At 37.4% G+C, this 27850-nt stretch overlaps 2 protein-coding genes across 2 annotated transcripts; both read left to right on the top strand.

Annotated features, from left to right (window-relative positions):
• The first annotated feature begins 4977 nt into the window (after positions 1 to 4977).
• On the top strand, positions 4978 to 9967 carry ankrd34c (ankyrin repeat domain 34C). The gene is made up of 2 exons (XM_077194722.1): positions 4978 to 5174; positions 6312 to 9967. Exon 2 carries the CDS (start codon positions 6343 to 6345, stop codon positions 7936 to 7938), a length of 1596 nt encoding a protein of 531 aa, XP_077050837.1. The 5' UTR covers positions 4978 to 5174; positions 6312 to 6342; the 3' UTR covers positions 7939 to 9967.
• Positions 9968 to 13281: 3314 nt separating this feature from the next.
• idh2 (isocitrate dehydrogenase (NADP(+)) 2) lies at positions 13282 to 27836 on the top strand. Its single transcript, XM_077194437.1, has 11 exons — positions 13282 to 13523; positions 20130 to 20221; positions 20986 to 21151; positions 21495 to 21655; positions 21764 to 21907; positions 25013 to 25149; positions 25337 to 25488; positions 25788 to 25900; positions 26983 to 27080; positions 27214 to 27306; positions 27462 to 27836. The coding sequence occupies exons 1-11, from the start codon at positions 13412 to 13414 to the stop codon at positions 27544 to 27546; spliced, it is 1353 nt and encodes a 450-aa protein (XP_077050552.1). The 5' UTR covers positions 13282 to 13411; the 3' UTR covers positions 27547 to 27836.
• The last annotated feature ends 14 nt before the right edge of the window (positions 27837 to 27850 follow it).

The raw sequence follows: 27850 nt of genomic DNA, 5'->3' as shown, positions 1-27850 counted from the left end.
ACACACTCTGCAAAATGAGCAGCAAACTCCTCATTAGATATTCACAAATCTCCTAGGATACGGCCCGCCACACAATAATCACCACGCGAGATCCTTGCCTGGATTGTAAATGCATGTAACAGTGACGAGAGCATCAGTCTGCACTAGAAGATCCGAAGCCATCTCCAAGCTCCAGCAAAGACAATCAGCATTCCTCGAAATAAAACAGATCGAGGGCTTCATTTGAGGGCGCGTACTGTACTTCAAGAACGCGTGACGATATCTCGGTGTTATATGTGAGCATTGATACAGGGTATGTTCTTCGTGTGGGAGAGGAGACACAAGAGGAGGGCAAGAGAAGGCAACATAGTGCTGCTGTGAGGCTTCTGCCAGTTCATTGCTGTCACAGCCCACACATTCGGCTGATACAATCGTTGAGACACCAAATGCCATGAGAATGTCAGGCTCGCTTTTTAAAGAGACGCTAAGCTAAGGAGCACGCAATCAAAAGCAACATCCAATATTCTACACCACAACAAGAAGGGGAAAGACCGCATGCTTCGAGCACAAGCATATTCATTTGATTATGTTGGTCTAGAGACGAGTAGAGATTAGTCACAGCAGTGAGTTGGGGGGAAAGATGATTCAAAATTGTGTGATAGGACATATGCACAGCCTTTACTTGCCAGGATACAATCTGTGCAAGAGCAAAAGCCAACATTTTCCTTAGTGATAGACTATGGGTGCATAAACAGCCTTGAGTAGCATTACATATCTGGTCAAATATAATAGCAGCAGATTTAGAATTTCATTTTAATTCAGAAATCCTAAAACAGTTCTCCACCTCTTCACTTGATGCAAAAGTGATGCAAAGCAAATGCATTTTTTGCTAAAGTAATTAAATAATCGTTTCGCTTTTCTACAAAGGGGCATTTTACAAAGCATTGTATTAACTCTTTCAGTGAACTGATTAGACTGAAATTAATTGTACAGTATAGTGGCTGATTCATAGATCAAACATTCTCTGGGTAATGGATCACTGAATACCTCATTTGCAATATTTGTCTTTTTTCTATTCACACTAGGATTACATGTTGCCAGCGGAGACAAAAATGATCTTTGATTTCCATAATTATATCTGTGGGTCCCTTTGATCATGTTCCACCCATTGCTATTGTTCCCATCACTGTGGTGAAATCAAATGCAACAGAATAGGCCAACATCTGCTACTAACACTATTCTACCAGAAAAAAAGAACCATTATTTGGTGTTAGGGAAAGCAAAAACCAACATTATGTTACTATTTCAGATGCTTTTTGTTTGGTAATTAATTCACAAGCAAACCTGCTTTTCATGTTTATCAGGATCTAAGTGAAATAATCTTATCACCAAATGTGTTTTCATGATATATAAAAGGTGCATTTTTAATATTGGACTCAAACCAAAGGCATTATAATAAAACTATGAAGCAGAACTGCCAAGGTGAAAAAAATAAATAAAAAAATCACAAGATCTATTTCAGGCACCAGACAGGCTTTTCCTCTACTTTCCTTTCCTTTTACTCCGCTATTTGCTCTCTGCTATCGAGTGGTCCCCAATCAATGTTTGTCTATTTCACCATACAAGAGTCTAAGCTTGCTATCAGTTATAAAAGCAAATTTTGACTGATATTTGTTTTCTAAATCACTAGGATTTTGCCACTCAAGAATATGTAAATGCAGCAAGGGTTTGAAAATTGGCACACTCTAATTGGGCTTAGCCTCAGAAAGGTCATTCGGTGAGCAGACACTCTAGCTGGAACCCCAATCCTGAAATGATTAATTACTTGCAGTGACAAAACATTTGAATAGTGGCAGAAGGAGAGAACTGTTGGAGAGGAACACACGAGAGCTAATAGAACTGATATGGACATTTGAAGGGTGTGAACCTGAAAATCACTTACATTTGCGTAATAAAGCTTAACAACATTAATAATGCCAGATAACCAGCTGCCATATAAATGATGCAATTCATCTTTCTTATAAACATGGTAAGCATATTTTCGAAATATTTAAGTTGATGGCTAAATGCACGTCTTATAGACCATTTGGGTGTTTGCGATGATGTTTTTGTGGGCGAAGCCTGGCGGTAGAAAATGACAGTTTCTGAATTAGCCCAGAAAACTTGAAGTTAAAAATGTTCTATTAGTCCTAAAAATGTTTTATTTTAATACACTGTATGTTTGCCCTTGTTTAAAAGTATTTATTTCTCTTTTGCATTTTTTAAATAAAATAAAAATAAATAAATAGACCATTTGGGAGCAGATGTGCTCTGTGGTGACAGAAAACCAAGTGGAGGAAAACGACAAAATAAGAGAGAAAAAAAATATTTATTTGCCTTTGGATATCAGAATTGGAATGCAAAAACAATAAGCTTCATTTTTATAGAAAAAAATATAGTCAAAGACACCTTTTGATGCTAAACGCAGAAGTTTATAGTTGCAAGCCATTAAACAGACAGACTGGACTGATGAAACCAGAGATAATTAGATGTAAACAATAGATCTACATAATATTTACATGCAGTTCATATGGGACATAATGTATTAGCCCTACAGTTACATCATTAAATGATATTTAAACATAAGATTTTACATAGATCACTTTTAAAAAAAGCATTTTTATCTCACATTTCTGAGTTTTTTTTCATCAAGTTTATATCATCATTCTGAGGGGGAAAAAAGTCCGAATAGCGAGATATAAAATTTGGAATTGTGAGGGGGAAAAAAAGAGAATTGTGAGACAAACTCGAAATTGCCTTCTTTATTATTTTATTCTGTGGTTTCTGCTACAGCAGAACTGTAATGCTTTAACACAGTGGGATTTTGCTTCTTGAGTAAAAAAAAAAAGAGTGAGAGAAAGTGGGAAAGTTGGAGAGAGAGAGAGAGAGAGAGAGAGAGAGAGAGAGAGAGAGAGAGAGAGAGAGAGAGAGAGAGATGGGGGTTATATTTAGGCAGAGGCAGCGCATCAGGTGCAATGTAAGATTTCTGAAAATGGAAACAGCTCCCAGGGGTGAGAGAGCTGAATCTCGGGCGCTTTCATTATTTATTTTTGTATCTAAGGCGTTGCACTGAGAGAAAAAAAAGAAGAAAAAAAAACTTGCAGAAAGAGTGCTGACGTCCCTGTAGTTCCCATGTTAATGAACGTGTCTAATCAACAGAGCTCAGGAACCTTTCTGCTCCCCAGTCAGAAAGCGCATGCCTGAGGAAGTCATGCCTCGAAAACACACACTGTGATAGGCAAACTAGCACACTATGCTCACATAAAACAATGCCAATTCACAGCATGGCACATCTCTTTGTAAGAGGTAAGTAGTTCGTGTAAAAAAATACCCCTTACACCAAAATGCAGATTTATTGTCATAACAATTGTCATGTCAAAGGAGACAATTTCATATTTGCAATGTATAAAGCACGTTAAAAACTGATAACAGACAACAGTGTGCATCTGTTTTCCACACCACCACCACCACCCGCCCTTAGTTCTGTTGCTTAACAACTCTCATCACATGAGAGCTGCTTTATATGAAATGCATATATTTTTCCTTCCTTCCCTAACAAAAAATCAAGAAGATCTGACCCCCCACAGCAGATATTGAACCCCCGGTTACTGTCCACCTTTCTGTGGTCTGGAAAGAAGCGTGGTCATATGGTTGGAGAAGCTCCAGTAGACCTCTTATCCAGCAGGATCAACACAAACATGGAGATTTGCAGTTTCATACGCCTTTGTCTCAGACATGATGGCTGTGTAAATAACAATATTCTCCTAAGTGATCAGAAGTGTCATCATCAGCAGATCTAAGTGGGGACAGTGTGTGGGAAAAGTCATTCAAGAATCATTGTTTTGCTCCAGTGGAAAAAGGGCTTCATGCGAGCAGTTTATCAGAAAGTAAATAGCCACAGGCCTTGTGTGATATTAAAAACATGAGGAAAGGGAAGACAAGGGTCATTCAAAGATAAAAAAAAGTCTTTTTTATCATAAAGCGATTTAGCGTCACAACATTACCAGGAATAATAGTTTCATATTTTTGTTATTTTTTAAATATTTATTAATATTTTGAGTTCATGCTCACACCAGCACCACAAATTCTATCGGTCTCAGTCAGAATATGATTCTGTGCTGTCTCATAGCAACCTAAAAATAGAACTATCCCTATTATGCTATATATGACTGAAATGGCTGCAAGTTATGGGTGTTTAATTGCATTGCAAACTCTGACAATAAGCAGTGAAAATATTGTCATAGATAGATAGATAGATAGATAGATAGATAGATAGATAGATAGATAGATAGATAGATAGATAGATAGATAGATAGATGTCACCATAAGAATGGGCATTCAAACTGTTCCAATCAAAAGAACAGGTGCACTATTATCAGCCTAATCAGTGCTATATGTGGCTATTGAAATGCTGATATTACATCAAAGAATTATTTTCTCTTGTTCATGACACAAGGCAGTCTGTGTCATGAACAACATTTTGGGGACTTCATCTCAATTTGTGCTGTGACAAAGTTATTTAAATGTTTTTTTTGTGCTAATTATTATAAATAATACCTAATAAAAATCTAAATTTGTGTAATATTATTAGATCAAAACACCAAATCCAGTATGTAATCAGGTGCAATTTATGCACAAACCGTATTCTTTGAATGCAGTATATATAAATATATTTACATTTCAAATTTAACCATGCACCATTCTATTATACTGATTTGATTCTTTATCTCGACGTAACAAAATGTTTAAACGTTTTTTATTGTTTTTGTTTGTTTGTGCTCATCATGACAACACAGGTTCACACCAGAACCGATTTATTTTTGTAGATTCTGACGTCAATCACATTCACGTTTAATTCACGAAGTGAAAGGGGGGAAGTTATTTATAACCTCAACGTCTTAGTGTGGTCCTTGGGTGCGCAAATAGGAATGTAGCGATTGGACTGGTCTCTTGCGTCTCAGTAACAAAAGCGGTGGGGCTGGAGCGTCGTTGTGCCTGCACGACAGAACTGAACCTAAAATAGGACAGTTCTGTGGAGTCTGAACTAAATAACTACACGAGCTGTGCTGAGAAACTATGCTTCTCCATAGCTCCTAGAATATTGGAGACCATTACCCTGGACTTATTCTACAATGGTAAACCTGTGCGTCAACCAGGTAAGGAAATTTAATAACTTCATCTAATTGGGAGTCTAACTACCTGACAAACGCGTTAAACATTTATACTATTTTTATTATATTTTGCCTATTTAATGATTATGATGCAATATCTCTGCTAATACAACGAAATAAAATTTCAGGGAACTCGTAATCACGTTAAATCATAGAAAATGCAGGTAGACAGACCAAAGTTGTGATTTATAAAGATGTAGATGCAACTGCATCTAGAATTATAACTTATACAATTACGAGACCAGGTTTTATCTTCCAAGCGCGCATCACAGATGTTTACTATTTTTCACATACCCTCAGGACCATGGACAGTGCCAAATCGCTATCGCAGTGATTACATGAAAACGCAAATATCTCAATAAAATTCTATAAGACACGAAACATGTTTCATTCATTCACACGTAACCAAAACGTATGATCAGTCCTTTCATTCCGTCATACTGTTTACGTGTTTAAAGATCACAAGCAATCAGCTAACCCTGATTAAGCCATTTCATGGGTTTTTAATAACTCGTTTAATTTTAAACGGTTATCAAATTATTTCAAGTAAGCTAACTGGTCTGATATTGTGTGGGTCGAGAACTGGAATAAGACAATTCAGGACGACTATTCATTCCAAAACAACTGCTTTAAAAGCAGTCTTTCAAATAAATCTAAAACATACACACAAAATATAGAGGAAAAATAGAAAAAAACGCAATTCATTTATTTAATAACGTCACTGAATCGATTTTCTATACATTGTTTTTTATCCACTAGTACATTCAGATAAAACATTTATATACATTGAGAGAACAATCACTATCGATATCATTTAATGATTGATATAAGGAAATACATTTTGATACACACCACAAACACATTTCAGAATATTCACGCAAATTCAAAGTTCCATTCGCACCTGATCCACATGTCAGTTCAGCGTCTCTTCCAATAACTCATTCCTGCGCATTCAGGCTGCCACCTGGTGGCTTTTCAAAACAAACAGGCTAGTGGTTTCATGCAGGGTTTAACACATCAACAACACCTTTGCTTATTTCTTAAATGTAAAGTGTTTGTTACATGTACATATCTCTGGGATCTGCTTGTTGACTGTAGCAGCAGTCTGCTCTTGCCTTGCAGGACTGAGGCTGATTTGGGTCCAGTCTGAGTGATGGCTGACGTGATGGAGATCAGGACGGATGGGAACTCTCTGCTGAAAGCAGTATGGCTTCGCCGTTTGCGCCTTACAAGGCTTCTCCTGGAAGGTGGAGCCTACATCAATGAAAGCAACGATCGTGGAGAGACACCACTCATGGTGGCCTGCATGTCCAAACACTCTGACCAGCAGAGTGTCAGCAAAGCTAAGCTTGTCAAGTATCTTCTGGACAACAAAGCTGACCCTAATATTCAAGACAAAGCTGGAAGGACAGCCCTCATGCATGCATGCAGCCACAGGGCGGGACAAGAGGTGGTCTCACTTCTACTGACTAACGGAGCTGATCCGAGCCTGGAGGACCGTCATGGATCCTCTGCTTTAGTCTATGCTGTGAACGCAGATGATAAAGAAACCTTAAAAGTTCTCCTCGACGCCTGCAGAGCCAAAGGCAAGGAGGTCATCATCATTACCACTGACAAATCGCCGTCGGGAACCAAAACTACCAAGCAGTACCTGAATGTTCCTCCATCTCCTGAGTTGGATGAGAGGACGTCTCCTGCACCATGTGCCTCACCGTCAGAGATAGATCTTCACACATTGCCATCTCCCAGCAAAGAGGAGGAGAAAGACACTGTATTCAATTTTCAAACAAAGTTTAAGTCAACCTCAAACACAGCAGCTAAACTTCCCAATGGACTTACTTCCCCAAGTAAGAAGCAAGTGAACCCCAAGCGGGCTCGTCTACCCCAGCTGAAGCGACTACAGTCAGAGCCCTGGGGTCTGATCGCCCCCTCCGTGTTGGCGGCAGCAAATGAAGCGAGCAAGAGAGCCAACTCAGATGAAGATGTTGTTGCAGGTGTCAACGGTCTGAACCTGTCTAAAAGAGGCAGTTTGTCCCGGCATAACAGCGTTGACGGAAAGGATATCTTGTTTCCAATGGTGGGAGATCAGACCACAAAAATCTCCCCAACTTCATCCTTTTCAACATCTTCCAAAGCCTCATACGAGAGATCGCTGGCACAGCACCAACCCCTGGCACGGCGTAGCACTGTCCCCACAGAGCAGGAGGGCTCTGGAGTAAACTTGGGGCCAGCTAGCCTCAGAGACACACTGTACCGGAGGCGACTGGGGAATGAACACTACGACTCAGACTCCCAGCTGTACTCAGATTCCAGCATGCTAGACTCTCCTAAGGCACCCCTAGAGAGAAGGAAGCTCAATACATCCCCTCTTGCTATGCTTACAGCCTCGCGAGAGTCCTTGGACAGCAATCCCAGTACCTCTTCCCCAAGCACAACCAGATGCAGAGCACCTGGCCTACTGGAGCGGCGTGGCTCTGGAACGCTATTGCTGGACTATATATCCCACACACGCCCAGGTCACCTGCCCCCACTAAACATCAATCCCAACCCTCCGATTCCAGATATAGGAGCAAGCAGCAAGCCCTCATCCCCACTTGCAGCAGGTTTCAGACCAATAGCTCCCGTAGCACCATACTCACCAAAGAGAGGAAACCTCAGGACGAAAAAGAAGCTTGTGAGAAGGCACTCTATGCAAGTGGAACAGATGAAGCAGCTTTCAAACTTTGAAGAGCTCAACCATCAATCATGAAACTCAGTCTATGTAGATGTAGCAACTTTAACATTAATATACGTCTGAGGTTTTTGGGTAATGTTGATGCTTAGGCAGGTGGAAAACAGGCGGTACCTGTAATAGAATTTAAAAGTAGTTAGCACTGAATGTAGCCATTTAGGGCAAAGGGATACCGTATCAAGAAGTTAATCTACTTGTTAGTTTCAATTAGCAAAAATACAATTTTTGAAAAAGCAACTGAAAACTAATATATTTATCTAATGCCTACCAGTGGAAAAAATCAGATGTCACAGGTGCATAAATAGCTTATTGTCTATAAAGGGTGAAGATATTTAAAGATGCAGCCAAGCTGTTAAAGGTTAATTTAGATTTAATATATGATGTAACGGTACAGCGTAATCTTATACTGATGCTTTCCTACCACCCAGAAAACTGTTTTTCAAAATATATGTTGGTGGAAATGGGATTTAATACAAAAATCCAACAAAGCAGTGAGCAATTTTCCATTCCGCAACAAAGGTTGTATTTGCCCTCTTAAAGAGTAGGTGAGAGAGTGTGCTATTATTCTCTTGCGTATGAAGATTGAATTTGACAGCTAGTTCTAAGCGCAGATCTTCTGCTGCAAACAAAAACAGAGACATGAAATGTCTGTATATCTTCAAAGTCTAGACATCTCTCCATGAGATTCATTAAAGCAGACAGGAGAGTGAATGCAAAACCAGACAGTCAAAATGGAGCAGAGAGGTCAGCAGATCATACCCATTAAAAGACAGCATTCCATTGGCTCCTGATTAAAAAGCTGTATGTCCTGCAAGAAAAGCAAATCCAGTTGAGAATTGTAGCAAGAGAGAGGAGAAGCAAGATAACTTTTCTCTGATCAATATACATATAAAATATTAACTTTATAATGTTGATGTTAATAATGCCTGTGTGCAGATGTATCATTACATGCATACCTGATCTAGATTCTGTAAGACATACTGACCATCTGTGAGATAATTATAGGGAAATCCGTCTCTTGTAATTGATCACATCTTACATCGATTGCAATAATACAGGCAACATTGCAAATGTAATTTTGAATTACTTAACGCAAAGATGATTTATATAGTCATAGAGCCCTTAGTTAACCATATTAGGTTGGCAGTCTTTATATATATAAATATAAAAAGTGTCAGTTGCTCCATGATGAGTTCAAAAGATTGAATGTTTGTAGCTAATTAGTGTATAGTGCCTTTGAAGGAGAGTAAAATGTGTTCTGCATCACAGATTACTTTTAATAAAATATTGAGCAGCATCTTAATTACAATATTAGAACCAGTTTGCTGCAAGTAAGAAATCACATGACAAATATAAATATGACAACAATTGACAAAAATTCTTTAGGTAATACTTTGATCACAGCGTATCATAATATATTTAGGTTAGGTCTGTAGCAGAACATACCTTGTGATAAACCAATGACTATTGTACAGACAAATGTAAACGTAGGTTCTAGGTTTATCCATTTGTCAGCCAATGTTATGTGGTAGAAGTGAACTAATGTGCCCATGTTACTTTTTGTGCAAATGCAAAGTGCTTCAGATTCATTGCTGCTATAACGTTTAATAGCCACTTATTAGCCTGCATAAGGCTGTCAAATAATATATGTTCGGTAGTATTAGAGTTAGCTGGCTAACTCCTCACTAATTTCCCCTGGGTTAAGACATAAAACACAAGCAATCAACAAAGCAGATGCATTCAGACTTTTGGTCTGTGATTATGAAATGTGTGTATGATATAAAAATACAGTTTTTGAATTTACAATTCATAATTCACTGCTGGCCCTCAACCAATTCAGTAGTAAAAAACTGAACATATAAGAATAACATTTAAATTACTAATAAACCCCAAATGAGACCATGTGAAAAGGTTTTTATTACAACTGTCTTATATTAAAACTGTGAGGCATATTGGTTGCGCTCATGTTTACATTGTTTGATGCATAGTATTTTTGTATGTAGTATCTTGTATATTTTGAATAAATGTCTGTATCAATCTTCACAAACTTTCTAGTCATTCTAATCTCAAAGTCTGAAACCTCAAATGACTGTAAGATCACCCGTTATGTTGATAAGGACAGACACATCATTGCAGCATTCAGATCGCTGACTGTGTTTAGATTAGTAGTCACTGTGGTCAACAAAAAGTAGAAATATGTGGGTTAAATTGATTTGTAAATCTCAAAGGAGTAACAACGCAGACATGTCAGGTGAGGCCCTGACCCCTGACCTATAGTAGACCAGTTTCTTTTTCCAGATCTAATCCACTGTAGATTGTAAACTCGTCAGGACTCTTAATAAAGTACATTAAGGGATTATAGAGGATCCTCTTCCAAAGGTGTAGTTTAGGCTAGACGTATTTGTTCAATTGTGAATGATGATACCAGGATTTGGTAAAGACAGAATAGGGGTAATGTTGAAAAATAACATATCTGTTGTCTGTCAGCTTGAACCAGCATGGTTAAGGCATGTTGACCGATAGAACTGTCACTCACTCACACAATTTTGCTTGTTTTTCGTAAAATTCTCTTGTGAACTCGGTTTACTTTGACTGTTGTGTGTGAAAGTCCCTGGATATCCTATGGTATAAGGTTTACCATATTTACCATATGACTAATGATACTTGTTGACTAAGCTGCCTCCTTGGTTGTTCATAGTAGTCTCCTAAAGCAGTTATTGCATAAATAGGTCATTGTGAAATAACTTAAAACCTGTTATTTAATTATATATAGGGATAAGATAAGGGGATGTTTATGTATGATAAATGACTTCACTCAATACAAACAATTGGTTACAGATAACTTGCAATGTTGAAAGTATAAACATTTTGTGTAACAACAGACTTCAAGTGAACTAAAAATAATCACTGTAGGTGTAGGTAATTCTAGAAACTCAATCGGAAAACTCTATCAGCCTTCACTAAAGTGCAATAATGATTTATTACTGACATCTGGTGGACATATAGCATCTCTCCTCTGGATGACTGGAAAACAAATAGAATTAATAAAATGGAATATGATTATATTATGATCTAAATGTGACACATTTTTTTAATTTTAATCATCTTTAATAATAGCTCAGAACTTTAAAACAAGGAATATTAGTCATAATATACCTTTTTGCTAGACTATCTATTTTAACTAACTAACCAACTAACTAACTAACTAATTTTTAATTTTAATCCTCTCTGAACCAGCTGAAAAACTAATTTAAATATTATATTGTACTAATTATTTACTAAAATTATAGTCTTTACCTCCACCAGGTGGCACTATAAAAATGCTTTAATAATAATAATAAGTGGAAATTGAAATCGGAATCGTTAAAATTTAAATGATACCCAACCCTAATAATAACTATTACTTTATTATTAATAATAATAACAAAAGTTATGATTTTTTTATTTAAAGGCAATAAATGTATATGGCTAGGCTTGATTTAATTGTAAATTTAAGTGGAAAAGGATAAGTAAAAATGTACATACAAAACAATCAATACAAAATAAGTGTATTATTATTACTATCAAATATTTTTGTTGTTAAAGACTAAGCCTATTGTTTATATTAGTATATTCCTTTATTTCTACCCTAAACTCACTGTCATTATAACCACATGACAGAATGTTCTCATCAGTACCACACTGACACTGCTCTGTTGTACATTAGAAGTACACAGCAGTGATTCAGTTGTAGTGAACCAGTTCCAGCTGTGAATTTTTGTTTGTCTTTGAGTTATGCAGATTTGACTACTGGGCAATTCCAGCGTTATGGACGTGACATTTGCAGTCAAAACTTGAAATAGAAATGATCAGAAAATGCATTTAATACTGAAACGTCTGTTTTATATATCCATATCCAGTCAAAACATTAGAAAAATATCAGTCTACACATGCGTTTGATATTTAATATGAACGAAATACACATGTGACGTCACACAACAAATCTTTAACTTTTAGGTGGCAAAATATTTTTTAATAATTCTACGAATTAGGCTACACTGCGCAAAACAAAAGTAGGCTAATAACCGGATGAAGAAGGGTCGGCCTCCACAGAACATAAAATATTATTTTTTATTTTATTTTTCTTGTTCGCATTTATGAGGAAAAAAACAATGTTACGGACGTGGCAGTTCTCCATTACGGACATGACCTACTATAAGCAGACAAACACTGTAGGGTAAACAGTTGACTGTGAACTACATGTTTCAGACCTCTGATAACAGAGGTCATATTGACATGTAGTTCAGAGGAGCAATATTTGCATGCTGAATTTCAGAATCACAGCCTACAATGACAACAATACAGACATAAATAAATAAAGCAGTGACGACAGCAATGTGCTCGTGTTTACCTGTTTTTAATTCACATGCACTTTGCACGATGCAACTTATTGAATAAAAAATTGTTTTGCTAGACTTCCTCAGTCTTTACTGGATTCAGTGTGTGGGCCAGCAAACTTTTTGCTTGTTTTCAAGTATTTCCTTATCTCTACACACCTGAAAAATGTATTGTCTATTTGGAGGGCAACATTTTTTTTTTTAGTTTACAATACAGACATAAACAGGAAAGGCTAGTGACATCACTCAGTTTCCTTGTCATGTGAAGGAGCATTTGAGGAATTTAAATTTGAACTGGCCTAGATAGCCAAAGCTGGGACATTGAACTCATAGGTGAGGAAACCTATTTTTTTAATTATTATTATATGTATGAATTAATTGCAAAACTAACAAAAAAACAAAACAAAACCTAAAGTTACCAATTTTAAGTTGTGAATTTTGTGAGGCAGAACATAAAATGTGTATTTAACTCCTCAGCCCTTCAACTACTCAAACACTAGCTTTTTAGCACCTTGAAATGACCTGCAGCAGCTCTACGACGCATGCGCACAATCAGACTGCGCACCTCCCATGCTTTCACCCAGAATGGTAACACAACCCAGCTAAAATTAGCGGAGCTGCTCAGCAACCAGACAACGGAATGTGAAGAGGTTATCTGCCTGTTCTGTGTCGTAAGACAGTCTGTTACTTATGCCAAATAACACGAATAAAAACACCGCAAATGTGTTTGGAGAATCACTGAAAATGAAAGTATATTCATATTTGTAAAAAAGATCAATGCAAATGAGAACATTCCACAAGAGTGCACAATCGGAAATAACTACAGACGCCTGTGAAGGGTTAACTGAAAACGAAAGGGAACGTGCAAACTGTAAGTTATCAAAAGTCACCATGTGGAACATCGATGTGTTGCGTATTCAAATATGATTGGCCATTCACCCCTTCGATGATTTTTAGTCCTGACATCATGTAATTGTGACGTCGGCCCTGACACGGAGGCGGAGAAGAGCTGCGTTTATTCCCGTTTGCTCCGATTCATTCGACCCTTCCTTCGACCGGAGTTAAGTCGGGCAGCAACCTCTAGTGTTTTCGGCTAGGAAAAAAACCCCAAAAACATGGCAGGTTACCTGAAGGTCCTCAGCTCTCTCACTAAGTCCGCCGCCACTCTATCAAAAAACCCCGCCGTTCTTGTTCCAGCTTCTTGCCAGAGTTTGCAACAGAGGAACTGTGAGTTTTCCACTTTCAAAATTGTATGTAACAGTTAGATATGTCATTAAAACCGCATTAACCGGCGCTTTAACACCGGTTAATGCTTATCTGACACGATGGGCTTTTAGATTGAATCCTTACACCCCTGCCACATACCTCATCTTTGTATAGGAAGACGCCGGTTTCGGACAGTCGTATTTCTTTAAATCTGCCGGTTTGCAGATTCTCTTCGCGGCTTAAAGCGGAACGTTATTTTCGCGGTGACGTTGTGCGTGCAGCGGGAGTCGCGCGCCGTGCTCGCGCTCCTTTGTTAGCTCGTTGGATGCCTTTTAAAGAAAATGAACATAATACTATAGTTTAGTTTCTATTAATCCATTGTGGTGAATACACTGTTTCTGACATTCTAATCCAGTTTTAATTACACCAATGCGATGTTGAACAATTTGACGACGTTGTAAGAGAAAATCTGTTTTTTTAAATCGTCCATAAGGTTTGCACACACATGCAGCGGGATGACTTATGAAACCATTTGCGCCTAAAATACTTCTGTAAATGATCTAAGCATTTAATCGAGTAACTTTGTAATGCAAGATAATCCGGTTACCAGTTATACGAGTATTTATAGGGTTTTTTCCCGGGTTTTGCTTATGATGCAGTGTGAATAATTTCAAGGTCAGTCGGCCTGGTGGTCAGTAATGTTACGTCGTATTCTACTATTGACAGTGGCGACAAATGAAATGAAGGTGTAAATGACCAACATGCACATTATCTTAATTAAGAAACGTTATATTTAACTATTACGTAATTATTATCTCCCTAGTTTATATATACCCTATTTGATATGGAGGCTGCATTGATCTAAATGTCCTGTTTGCAGCAACTGAACTAATGTTACTTTGGATATACGGATAGATTGCGAGTTATCTTGCGAAACGTAGCCTATCTCAGGTTGTTTCTTAAAAACACGGGTCACCTGAAGGGCAGAACCTCAGACAACTGTGAATGATTTGGTGTAATGTCCTGACACTAGCTGTCCCTCTGTGTTAGGTAATCAGCTGTCATGGAGGATTGTTCAAATGTTGGAGGTTTAACTTACTTGTTGTACACATGTCCTCCAGGTCACCTTTACACTTTACTCTAAATGGGTTAGTCCTAATTAGCTGTAGTGCTCATATATCACATCCAAATGATTAAATGTGTAAATGATAGAACCAACCTTTTGCACTTGAGGTGTGCCACGTTAAAACTTTGCATTGCCAAGTTTATTAGATGCTTTTGCACTGAGTGGTTGCGTTGGTATGTCTCGTTCCCTAAGGCGGATTTGGATTATTATGGGTCTTTATGTGAGCTTTTAATATAGGTGAAGTGTCGGCCACAGTTTATTCAATGCATAGCGTTCTTGTATCAAGAAGTCGTCTTGCATTTCAGATTGACTTCAGGCACAAGGTTGGATATGACATTCGCCAAGAGGTTTTATGGGTTGTAATTATAGATGAGAAGGCCACAATATTCATTTAGAAATATTTTTCTAAACTTAAATATAAATGTTTATTTATTCCTGAGTATATAATTTCCTTATGTATAATTTCCGGAATATATATAATTTCCTTTTTTTTATGATTGTATTCTGTGGATTAAAATTTTGCGTTATATTCCACTATTTCGAGAAACATCTGAGCTGCCGTTGCCAACCCAGCTGGTTATTTTTTCCCCCCACTAATTTATTTTTTAGTGTCTCCTGGTGCAGCATCTTTCTCTCTGGGTCACTTTTGAGCTGCTTTTGAATGTCAGTAGGGAAGAGTATAAGAACATTTGTTTAAATGGTTTGTGAGGACTCCATGTGAACATGCTCACCTCATGTTTTTTTATTTTTATACTGACCTTCAAGTGTGGAGCACAAGTGTACACTGTTTGCAAATGTCATTGATAACTGCAAATCAAAGGCCCATGTGAGAATGATTGCTTGCTATTTGATATTCTGACCACATGCTTTGTGTAGAAGCTTAGATACACGTGGGTTGACATGGCCTTTACTTTTCATAGTTAGCTTATAAGTGTAAAGGAATAGTTTGCACAAATTCTTTCTCACTGAATTTAAAATTACTTGAGTTTGTAAATTGAACATTTTGGGGTAAACTTTTTTTTTTTAACGTTGCCTTGACATTTGAGAGTTTACATGGAAATGCAATATACCTTGGCAATTATCTATAAATATAGCAATGTAAAGGATAAGATTCAAACATTTGTGCCAAATGTTACTGAATGGCTATTGAGTCACTTTTGGTTGCACTTTCTCACTCTACTAACTATTCCACTCCCACACCAGAAGCGTAACCGGAGCAACTTTTCTTTATGGCTACGAGACTAGCATGGCCAAGTGACGCACGTATGCAATTCCCCTAAAAAAACCCATTCCATCAGGTCTAAAAAACCCCCACTTATAATAGGTTTACCATAGTGAATCGGGGTAAGACAAAAAAATGTTTTGGAAGAAGGATTGATGTATTTTATTTACATGGAGTACTCTAGTGCATTGTTGCACTCAAATAAGAGTTTAGAAGGAAATAATAGTGTAGAACCAACTATTTGTGTTTAAAAAAAGTTTAGAAAAGGTTCCTAAAATAGGTGACATTTCCAACTGGAAATGCCAGAGTATCGTCCATTGTGCAATAGTGTAGGAGTTAAAGTGGCAGTGTCCCATATCATGCTTTACCGCATGTCGTTTGATCATGTACGATTATTCAGAAAGAATATCTCATTCTTAAAGTAAAAAGCAAAATTGTTTTAAAAAGGCATTTGTTTGTAGATCACAAGTCCCAGGTGAAAAAGACGTACTGTTAAATGTATTAAAAATTCATTAAAGTATATTTGTATTGTACTAAAAACATACTCAAGTACATTTTTAATACATTTAATAGTACGTCTTTTTCTCCTGGGGTCCTTGCTTGACATTGGGTTGTTTCTTTACGGATGGAAAGATGTCAGAGCGTTTCTGCAATCCATCGTGGAACAGTAGCTCATACCTCAGCTCAGCATAAATGTATCATTAATGGGAGGATTCATGATTTGTGCAGATGGCTGCACTGTTGTTAGAAACAGAGTATTGAAGCATGCTTATATAATCCTGTCCATATACTCCCTCTTAAGCATGCTCTCCCCAGCACTCGTGACTAGTGAGAGGATTCTTATCCCTAGGATTCCCTGTTTATGTAATAATCACAAACACAGGCAGGTTGCAAGCGAAAGACCTTACCCATAATGCAGTTTTGGTTGACACAGCTGTGCTGAGCAGCCTGTAACTCTATCTGAAAGATTTTTGCTTGGTGGTGTTGTTTTGACCTGTGATATCTTGGATTTGCAGAAATGAAATGGTCTGACCGAAGAGATGATCCCTATTCATCCTTTATATTAGACTTTTGAGTTGTTGCATTAAAATATTTTAAAACTTGTGACAACTTTAATCTGTAGACTGTGACTTTATATACCTGTATACCATTCTGCAATTAAGATATTCACAGGGTTTGAACCTTGACTTGATGGCCTGACCTGACCCGTGGCTACTGAAATATATTGAAGATGTAGTGTTACATCAGTGGAGTGTAGTGAATATGTTACCCACAGTGCTTATAAAAGTCACCATGCCAAGCTTTATTGACGGCATTTTATCTTTTATGAACTCTTTTACTGATTTTGACGGCTTTGCCGACTTTGGAGTGGTTCTGTAGCAGGAGCAGGAACTTGGCAGGTGGAACAAAGTCACTTGATTCCCTCCATGGCTCCCCCTCCTTCCTCAGAGAGAGAGAGAGAGAGAGAGAGAGAGAGACCTCTACTTGCTCGCTTTAGCGGGAAGCAGTGGCATGAAAATGAGTTCATGAGTTCAATAAGTTCATGAAATTACTGCAAATTGGTCCTTGTGGCAGCAAGTGGAAGGGTATGGTATTTTATAGTGGAAGTAATTTTATAATACATTTTACAGTAAATGTTTGGTTTATAACTCCCTCGCCTTGAAGTTACACCCTAGGCAAAGTGGGGTTGAACAATAACAACAAAAATCTTTATCAATTTGTAATGACTGTGGACAGCACATATACACGATGTGATTGGCCTGACTAGAGTTTTGTTTTTCCAGCTCAAAAGCCAATGGAGAGTTGCTAAACTACACTGGCTGCAAAATAAATTTTGCTGCCGCTAAGGTGCGTCTAGATTTCTAGGCTAGACAACACAGACTATAATAAAACATTTTATTAAATTAATACAAAATAAAAAAACTAATTCAGAACATAAAAACTATTTGAAGCATGTTTAAACTGTGTTCTAATTTGTCTGTTGTCTAATGTCTATTAACCTTAATTGGCAATCAGCCAGTTGGCACATTGACCTAGTAATCTTTAAAAATGAAACCTGGGCCAGTTTAATCGAGTAATCGGGCATTACAGCTGCCAAAGGGGCACTCCTGGCTGTCACTTATATTACCATTATTGTGTAATCAAGATAAAAATCATTATTGCTGTTCTTCAATGATAATTATAAAATACTTCAATGGGTTTGTTACGAAATGATGTGAGTTTATGCTGATATTATCTAAAACCCCACTTGGCCTAGGTCGTTTCCAAACCTTTAGAGGACATTGTATATGTGAAGTAACCATGTGACAATGCCTTTATTTTTTTTGGTAAGTTGAGATGTTATTCAGTTGTACTGTCAAGCTATAGCAGGAAGTAATGAAACCAAAGTGCAAACTGTGTTGCATATCTAAATATCAAGCCCATGTTACAGTCAACAGTAGGTTGCTTTTTTTCCTGTTTATACTGCCATTCAAAAGTTGGGTTGGTAAATGCTTTTAAAGGGGTGGTATAATGCCCGTTTCACAAGATGTAAAATATGTCTTTAATGTCCCCAGAGTGTGTATGTGAAGTTTTAGCTCAAAATACCCCACAGATATTTTTATATAGCATGTTAAAATTGTCACTTTTTGAGGGTGAGCAAAAACACACCGTTTTTTGTCTGTCCCTTTAAATACAAATGAGCTGCTGCTTCCGGCACAGAGGGCGGAGCTTCAAGAGCTTGTGTCCTTTTACCTCACACAGACATGCACTGAAAATTTCAAAAACATATAGCCATTTATGTTCAAACCGGAGTCAGATGATGGAGAGACTCAAGAAGTGACAACATGTAGAAGCAACAGGACATTTCTGAATGGTTAGTCGATGAGTTTATGTAGCTGATGTGTAGTTATCTTCTAGTCATTGATTAGCATATTCTGTCTTGATAATCTATAAATCATCTTGTGGGGGCGGGGTTTATGTCAATTTTAGGGTTAATGATGTCACTAACCCGGGAGGAATGTAGTGTAGTCCCTACCAGCCGTTTGTTGTAGTCTTAAAAAGCGATTTCTTTAAAAGCAAATATCTCTCTTTGCTTTGAACTTTGAGCGCCGTAACTTTGCAGATGTTGTTTATCCTCAAACAGCAACATTACACACTAACTAAAGTTAGAAAAGTGAAATCATAATCAACCACCCGTTTAAAGAAATTTCTTTTTCTCAACAAGGCTGCATTTATTTGGTCAACAGTAAACAGTAATATTAAGAAATATTATTCAAATTTGCATTACAATAGCTATTTTCTATTTTAAACTGTGAAGGTAAAGCAAAATTATTAGCAGCCATTACTCCAGCTTTCATGATCCTTCAGAAATCTTTCTAATATGCTGATTTGGTGCTCAAGAAACATTTATTATCATTATCATTATCAATGTTGAAAACAGTTGTGCTGCACACTAGTTTTTGTGGAAATGGTGATAATTTTTGTTTAGGATTCTTGAATGGAAATGAATGGAAATTTCAAAAGGGCTGCTTTGATTTAAAATATAAAATGTGTATGTCAATGTTTAAGTGTTTATCTGTCAGTTTTCGTCAATTTAATGTAACCTTACTATATAAAATAAATCTTATTGACATAAAACTTTTGAACGCTAGTGTTTCTATCTGAAGAATACTCTCAAATTACAAAATTGGTTTAGATTAGGGAGCAGCTGTGTATTGTATCATTTGCACTGTAATATTACTGTTTTATATTATGCCTATGATCATGTACAGGGACAATGTTAAAATTATGATGCGTGCAATGCACATCCTTGTTTTTACATGTAAGAGAATTTAAGTGTGTGTAATAGACCCAGATAGCCCGGCATTTGCATGCTCTGACTGTGCAGATAGATGGCTGCAGTGGCATAGAGCAGGTGTTGGTTTTTGTTTATCTGTGATGATGAATTATGCATGGGTGTAATTTATATACAATCCTTTTCCCTCCAGAATACTCCTATTTAGCAGTATAAAAGCTGGTCCACTGTCAACATGAAAAGCCATTTTTAGTGGTATGACGTTCATAATCATAACTGTTTCTTGGGCAACCAGAACTTGTAACGCCTACTAGCGTCTAACCAGTATGGTGACTGGAGACATGTGGCGTCAAAGTGAAAGAAGCTTTGTTTTTTTTTATTAAGTCTTTATTATCCTCCTCCTTAAGGAAATTAATTTCCGGGTGTCTCATGTGAAGAAACAATCCCTTATTCAGGCCTGAAAGAAAAAGACTCATAAAGATTGTTTTCGGTTTTATTTGACAGATGCCGATAAACGTATCAAGGTGGCACAGCCGGTGGTGGAGATGGATGGAGATGAGATGACCAGGATCATCTGGGAGTTCATCAAAGAAAAGGTGCTTAAACGGCAAGCGTGTGAGTGAGAGAATGAGGGGGAGGGACGCGCTGTCTGTCTGGTCTATTTTTAAATCCGTGACACACACACACATCGAGAGAGAAACAGAATGCGGGAGGGAAAGATGTAGAGGGCAAAGGAAAGAGAGAAACAGGAGAGTGAGAAGCCTGGACAGACAGAATGAAAATTGGGTTAGACGAGAGTAGAAAGACAAAAGGAGACAGAAATTGGAAAGGGAATGTGACAGCGTCTCTTTGGAGAAATAAATAGACTAGGAGAGAGTGGAGGCGTGATTGGCGTGTTATGCAGATCTCCTTTTTTAAAAGACAGCGTGATAGGCTTACTGGGAGAGTGATCGGGAGATTACAGCCGCATCACGCAGGGGGCAGGGCCAGTGTTGAGGTCATTCTTACTTGACTCGCTGTCTGCCTCCACAAGAGAAACGGCAGATGGTGGTGCTGACGTTCCACACGTTGAAATTATTCTGCCAATCCTGTGGAGAATCAGCAAAACAAGGCCATTAATCCAAAGATTATTATAACTTCTCTGTTTAGGTTCAATTAGAATGTAAACATTCACATGTGACTTCATTAAAAAGTGAAGTTTCTGCAACGTCAAACTGAATATTAAGATCGGATAAACATCAGAAAAAACTACATTACCCTTTGAGAAATGTGTACATTGGCAAATTACTTGATTTACTGAAATGATTTAATCTGTGTTTTTATGAGAATGACACTGTTTAATTGAAACCATTGTGTCCAGCTCATTCTGAGCAATGTGGATGTGGAGCTGAAGTACTATGACCTGGGTCTTCCATACCGTGACCAGACTGATGACCAAGTCACAATCGACTCTGCTTTAGCTACCCAGAAATACCATGTTGCTGTGAAATGCGCCACCATTACCCCCGACGAAGCTAGGGTCGAAGGTACGGCACATCTCAGAAACACTTCCTCTTTTTGATTCTATTATTTGTTGTAATGACTTGGCGATACATCAGCCATGCTGTTCAATTTGGCCATTTTGAAATATCAGTTATCAGCTGATGCTAATAATAATGTTTTTGATTTAACAGTTGTAGTTTGTATCAATTTGAAAATCTATGAAATCTTATTATTTTGAAATCTCTAATTGTATCATCAGATTTTATTATCTTGCATTATAGATAACTATAATAAAAATCCATAATGGTCATCTTCTAATTTCTACAACTGTTTTTGCTAAAATAGCCATGCCATTTTCAAATCTTTGCCGTCAATAACGCTTGACAGAGTTCAAACTGAAGAAAATGTGGAAGAGTCCCAACGGAACCATCAGAAACATTCTGGGCGGCACTGTCTTCCGTGAGCCAATCATCTGCAAGAACATTCCCAGACTCGTTCCTGGCTGGACACAGGCCATCACCATTGGCAGACACGCTTTCGGTGACCAGGTCTGCTTTTTGCATGTTCTGGATGTTTTTTTTTTGGTTTATATATATATATATATATGTATGTGTTCTTATTCCTGCTGATCTGCAATTCTCTGTTTACTCTTACAGTACAAAGCAACAGACTTTGTTGTGAGCCAACCAGGCAAATTCAAAATGATCTTCTCTCCAGCCGATGGAAGCAAATCCAAGGAGTGGGAGGTGTTCGATTTCCCTGGTGGTGGCTGTGGAATGGGCATGTACAACACTGATGAGGTGAGCATATGCATATAATGTATTTTTTAAACACTGGGTGAGAATCAAGATGCCATAAACGATCTGTGAAAAGAGAGAACTTTTTCCCCCCAAATGTAATTGATATGGTAAACCTGGAAATGTTAAATGGTTCTTCCCTGTGATTATTTAACAAATATAACATAAATGTATCTACACTTCCATTGAAAAGTTTGGTCTCAGCAGGGATTAAAGTTCTCCGTCGCTACGACGGATTTCCGTTAATTGCAGCGAGTCTATGACGGATTTCCGTCAATTGCAGGGTTCCCGTCTGTCCTTAATGTCTTAAATTCACTTTTCATAATGTTAAGGCCGTAAATAGGCTTTCATTTCTCAAATAGTGTGATAAATGTCTTAATTTTAGTTTGAATAGGTCTTAAATTAAGGAAAGACGAGGTGTATTCACCCTGCTGAGGGGGATGTGATAAAGCCTGGATCGGAGCGAAAGCACGTTCCTCTCTCCACTCTAGGCATTCTGTAATCACTTCGCTTATGGTCCAGTCCGGGTTTTCAATTCCCGCTCACGGAAAAACTGCTCCGTGTTCACTCAATTAATCTTAGTTTTGGAGAAGTGCATGTCAGGCTACAGCTGGTTTGCTGCGGTCCGAATCCGAGCGAGTTTGTTCCCTGCGCCCCCCGCAGCGTTGGTCTGGTTTCACGTTCAACTTAATTCTATCGAACCCTGGTGCGTTTGCGTGCATATTACGTCAACGCAAACGTGCACGGCGCATGATAGAAAACAGAACGCGGATCAATATTGGCCGTTTCTCAATACCAATAGGCTACGCAAACCTCGGACTTGCGTCCTTGATAGTTCGGACTTGGCAAGTTCGACTCGGGAGAACGAACTCCCGAGGACGCGAGTCCGCTTATTCTGCAAACGGATCCGCGCCGATCTTGGTTTCGTCACTCATCTCGCTCTGGCTACTCCGGTTATCTCTTTATGTATATTTTAGTCAACAATAAAATGAAATATGGTATAAAATACAACTCTGCCTCTTTTCATCAACAATAAAACGAAATATATACAAAACACCTCTTTTCATTTATAAATGAACATATTATCATAAACATATTAGGCCTATATGGCCACACAAATGTGGTTCAGATAACGCACATTGATTATCTTCACTCCATATATTTATAACAACACGCAATATAAAACACAACCCTGCTTCTTTTTGTTTTCATTTTAAAAATATGAAACATTATTGATCATTAAAACTGACAAACTTAACAAACAGAGACAGGGTTGTATCATTTTATTTTATTATGCATGTACACAAACAAGAGAATGCATAGTAAAATATATAAAGAATATTTTATATATTTTAGAATATATAACATTACACAACCCTGTTGCTTTTTGTTAAATGTCAGTTTTAATTATCAATAATATCCATAAAAGTATAAGTAGCCTAATATGTAGGCTATAAGAAGCTATACAATGAGAAATAAAGCAAACAATTCAGTCAAACATTAGTCAGCTCTCTAATAGGCTACACAGTTAAAGTTAAATAGCCTAAATATATAAAGTTATGAAACTTCACTTTGCCCTCAGCCAAAACGATTTGCCATTAAACAAACTATATATTAATATAATTTAGCATTGTTTGGTCTTATAAGATAAATAAAAACATGCACTGAAAAGTTATGTAGATGGTTGATTATTTGTCAAGCTAAGTAGTTTTTTTTCATAGATTAAAATAGCTTTTAAAATATGCACTGGCAATATTAAAGCGGTTTAAAACATCTCCCCTTAAAACGATATTGGTCTCGACTATTTAAATAAAGTTAAAGGAATATGACTTGGCCTGAAAAAAATTTTCAGTCAGAAGAATTTTTTTCACTTTAATCCCTGGGTCTCAGTAAGATTAGTATTTTTTAGGAAATTAATTATTCTATTCAGCAAGGACACATTAAATTGATCTCAGGTGACAGTAAAGACATTTATAATGCTACAAGAGCTTTATATTCATAAAAGATTCCTGATTTTTTTTTCTCCCCCCCCCACAATATATTAAGTGCAACTGTTGTAAACTGTTGTAAACATTGATAATAAGAAGAAATGTCTCTCGAGCAGCAAATTAGCATATTAGAATGATTTTTTGAAGGATCATGTGACACTAAAGACTGGAGTAATGATGCTTAAAATGACATCACATGAATAAATTACATTGCCTTATTTGATAAAGTTCTGTTTTAATGTTTTACAGTCTCTTTGAGCATAAGAGACTTCTTTCAAAAACAATACAAAATCTTACTGACCTCAAACATTTGAAAGGTTGTGTGTATGAAATAATGTACTGAATATTAAAGTTAATTTTTGAATGACTTAATCTGTTAGAAATTGTGTTTTTGTGAATGCAAATTGACTTGAAAAATCCTGTAATCACAGATGTCTTTTCCAGTCATTTGTGATTACAGGATTTTTTTATGGAAATGTGAATCCAAATGTAACCTCAAAACAGCATATCTGCAGGGACCTTCCTATTTTCCACTGAAATAAGAAATTGGCAAAAGGATGTATGAATTTGAAAAATATCTTTGTTAATGAGCTGGTACTCTGATGATCTATCTTGAAGGTGTAAAAATAACACCTTGAATTAGAGACATTTTTAGGCCGTCTCGTGTATTCTGAGTTTGTATAATTAAGGCCTTTTGACTCAAATCCTGTTATGTTCTGCACTTACACGGAGGAATGAGGCCTACTGTAGATTATAGATGACCTCCTTCAGCCCATGTTCCTGCAGTGAACCCTGGTGTCCTGAAGTCTTTTTATGTCGTCAGGGGAATGGTCTGTTTGGGTTTACAACAGAAGAGGTGTCTGCCTGCAGGCGGTGGGCTCTTTTCCCCCTCAAAAAAGATTGAATAAAGTGTATGTTCATTCTAGGCCACCAATTGATGGTGCTGAAATTGATTTTTTAACACCATTTCCACTTCACATTTGAAGTGGTAGAATTTTTTTTGTCCTTTTTTTTTTCACCAATTGGAACTACACAGACAGCATTTCCGAATCCTAGCCGAATCTCCATTGTGAAAGTGGAACACTTGTGTGACATTCTGTCTTTCATCCCTTTCTAACAGTCCATCACTGGCTTCGCTCACAGCTGCTTCCAGTACGCCATCCAGAAGAAATGGCCTCTCTACATGAGCACTAAGAACACAATCCTGAAAGCTTACGATGGCAGATTCAAGGACATTTTTGAGGAAATCTTTGTGAAGTGAGAAGGATTCATCAGTGTCTTTTGGCACGCTTTTTATTTACACACTTCCACCGCGTGTTGCTGTGTAATTATGAGATTAGCGGTTTGAGATTCTGTCACAGTGGTGACATGTGAAACTATACTTTTCTAACAAAGTAATTTCAATGGAAAATCTTGAAGTGTCTTTTTTGTTTTCCATGGGCAGAAACTACAAGCCAGAGTTTGACAAGCTGAAGATCTGGTATGAGCACAGGCTCATCGATGACATGGTGGCTCAGGTGCTGAAGTCATCGGGAGCCTTTGTGTGGGCCTGCAAGAACTATGATGGAGATGTACAGTCTGACATCCTTGCTCAGGGTAAAAATCCTAGGAAAATATTCAATCAATTCAGTCTTTTCTATTGTTTTATCATATTGCACCCATGTTCATCCAATTATTCTTTTTATATATTTTTTTAATATAGTTTTATCACTTACAGAAACTTTCATGTCATGAATCTCTAGACTCTAGAAATTACATAATCATATTTGTTCAGACTATAAAAAGGAAGAAAAGAGTAAAATCATGCCACCAATTTTTTAAGGCACATAGTGCTCATGAAGAATATTTGAAAAGATCCTTTTTAGCTGATTAAAGAGTGTTGAATCTTTTTACAGGCTTCGGCTCTCTGGGGCTGATGACCTCAGTTCTGGTGTGTCCTGATGGAAAGACCATTGAGGCGGAGGCTGCCCACGGCACAGTAACCAGGCATTACCGTGAGCACCAGAAGGTTTGTGTATTTTTTTGCTATGCATCTCTTCCTGCATACAAATATAGGTGTGATACCGGGAATTCACAGTAGTTGTGTTGAATAAAATAAGGTAACATTTTATCTCAATGGTCCACTTTAGACATTCTACTGTCACTTTGCAACTACATGCCAACTAACAGTCATTAGAGTATTAGTAGACTGTCTGCTCACTATCTGCTAACACTTTATTTTGATGCTCCCCCAAAAGACATTCTACTAACTCTAAATATTTTTAGAGTTTTAGAGTAACCCTAAAACGCAAGTCTACTAACAGTCTACTTATACTTTAATGAGAGTTAGTTGACTTCTAGTTACTAGAATGTCTAAAGTGGACCATCAAAATAAAGTGTAACCAATAAGGGTAATAGAAAAAAACAACTAGTAGCAACCTGAATGTTCCACAACTGAATTTAGATGCCTTCTGCCATCTTGTGGTGAGAGGAAAAAACGTCATCCTTCAACATTAGCATTTGAACTGAAGGATGCATTAAATTACTTGTGACATTGTTAAAAAAAACCTTCTATTTTAAATGAATGCTGTGTGAAACTTTTATTCAAAGAATCCTGGAAAAAATAACGTTTCGCAATAATAAAGCGGCACAACTCTTTTTAACATTGATGATAATAAATGTTTCTGGAGAGCCAAATCAGCATATTAGAATAATTTGTGAAGGATCATGAGACACATTTGAAGACTGCAGTAATGATGCTGAAAATTAAGCTTTGCATCACAAGAATAAATTACACATTAAAATAGAAAACAGTATTATTGTGAAAAAATACAACTTCAAAAAACTGTTTTCTACTTTATCAAATAAATGCAACAATTCTATAATGTAGTTTATTTTAATTGTAATTGTATGATCTTCTAGGAGGGACACATATAATTGTTTTGTATGCTGCAGTTGGGTTGCACCCATATATTCATTATATTCACAACTACCAATTTTCACATGCAATTGCATGAGAATAGCTTACAATGTAGAATCCTGAATTTACTGCCAAGAATTATAAGAATGTAACATAATATTGAGTATTTTTTTTTTTTTTTTACCACGCAGGGTAGGCCAACTAGCACTAACCCCATTGCCAGTATCTTTGCTTGGACCAGAGGACTGGAGCATCGTGGCAAACTGGATGGAAACCCAGACCTGATCAAGTAAGCTCATTTGTTACTGTCAGTCGTCTGTAATGTATGATTAGGATTGCGTGGTCGTAAGGGGAGTTTTATCTTCCAGTCATATTGCTTGTGTTTAATCGAAAATGTTCATAATTTTCCTGTTTCTTTGCAGGTTCTCTCAGACTCTAGAACGGGTGTGTGTGGAGACTGTGGAGAGCGGTGTGATGACCAAGGATCTGGCTGGCTGCATTCACGGTCTCGCCAAGTAAGTCAGAGCATATAAAAAAAATTATCAAAGTGTAATGCCTTTAATCTCCATTGAGTGACTAGCCCTAATGATAAAACTGCTGACATCAATTGTTATGTGTGCTCTAGCTAATGTCTCTGATGTTTTTAACATTTGTCTTTCTGTGGCCGCAGCTGTAAGCTGAACGAGCATTACGTCAACACCACAGACTTCTTGGATGCCATCAAGACGAACCTAGACAAGGCACTGGGCAAATGAAGGACAACGGGGCCCGGACACGGTGGAGAGTGTCTTTTTGTACCTCATTTTTAACTTAAAGGTCATGAATACCACATAATGTATGAAGGGAGGAGTACTAAAAACATAGTGATGTTCCTAGCTGTTCTGTTAGTGAATCCTGCTGATGGGTGATCCCATCTCTTCCTGCACCTCCAGGGGTCTATTTTTTTAAGATGAAGTACTGTATGTCAGATGCTGTATAATACCACAGGAGAAAAAGAAAGATCAAGAGCCACATGAGAAACCCTCTAATAAATCCATCACCTGGATTCCTGTTCTTGTG

Source organism: Siphateles boraxobius, unplaced genomic scaffold (genome assembly GCF_051911475.1).
Source record: "Siphateles boraxobius isolate OS27281-9 unplaced genomic scaffold, OSU_SipBor_1 32, whole genome shotgun sequence".
NCBI classification, from domain to species: Eukaryota; Metazoa; Chordata; class Actinopteri; order Cypriniformes; family Leuciscidae; genus Siphateles; species Siphateles boraxobius.
This window is presented reverse-complemented; position numbering and strand designations above follow the sequence as displayed.

What these genes read in the sequence shown, in the direction of transcription:
- ankrd34c (XM_077194722.1), top strand. Translation starts at nt 6,343, where the DNA reads ATGGCTGACGTGATGGAGATCAGGACGGATGGGAACTCTCTGCTGAAA.
- idh2 (XM_077194437.1), top strand. Translation starts at nt 13,412, where the DNA reads ATGGCAGGTTACCTGAAGGTCCTCAGCTCTCTCACTAAGTCCGCCGCC. An exon ending in GGGAGTTCATCAAAGAAAAG is followed by an intron (nt 20,222 to 20,985) that starts GTGCTTAAACGG and finishes CATTGTGTCCAG; the next exon opens with CTCATTCTGAGCAATGTGGA. An exon ending in GGAAACCCAGACCTGATCAA is followed by an intron (nt 27,081 to 27,213) that starts GTAAGCTCATTT and finishes GTTTCTTTGCAG; the next exon opens with GTTCTCTCAGACTCTAGAAC.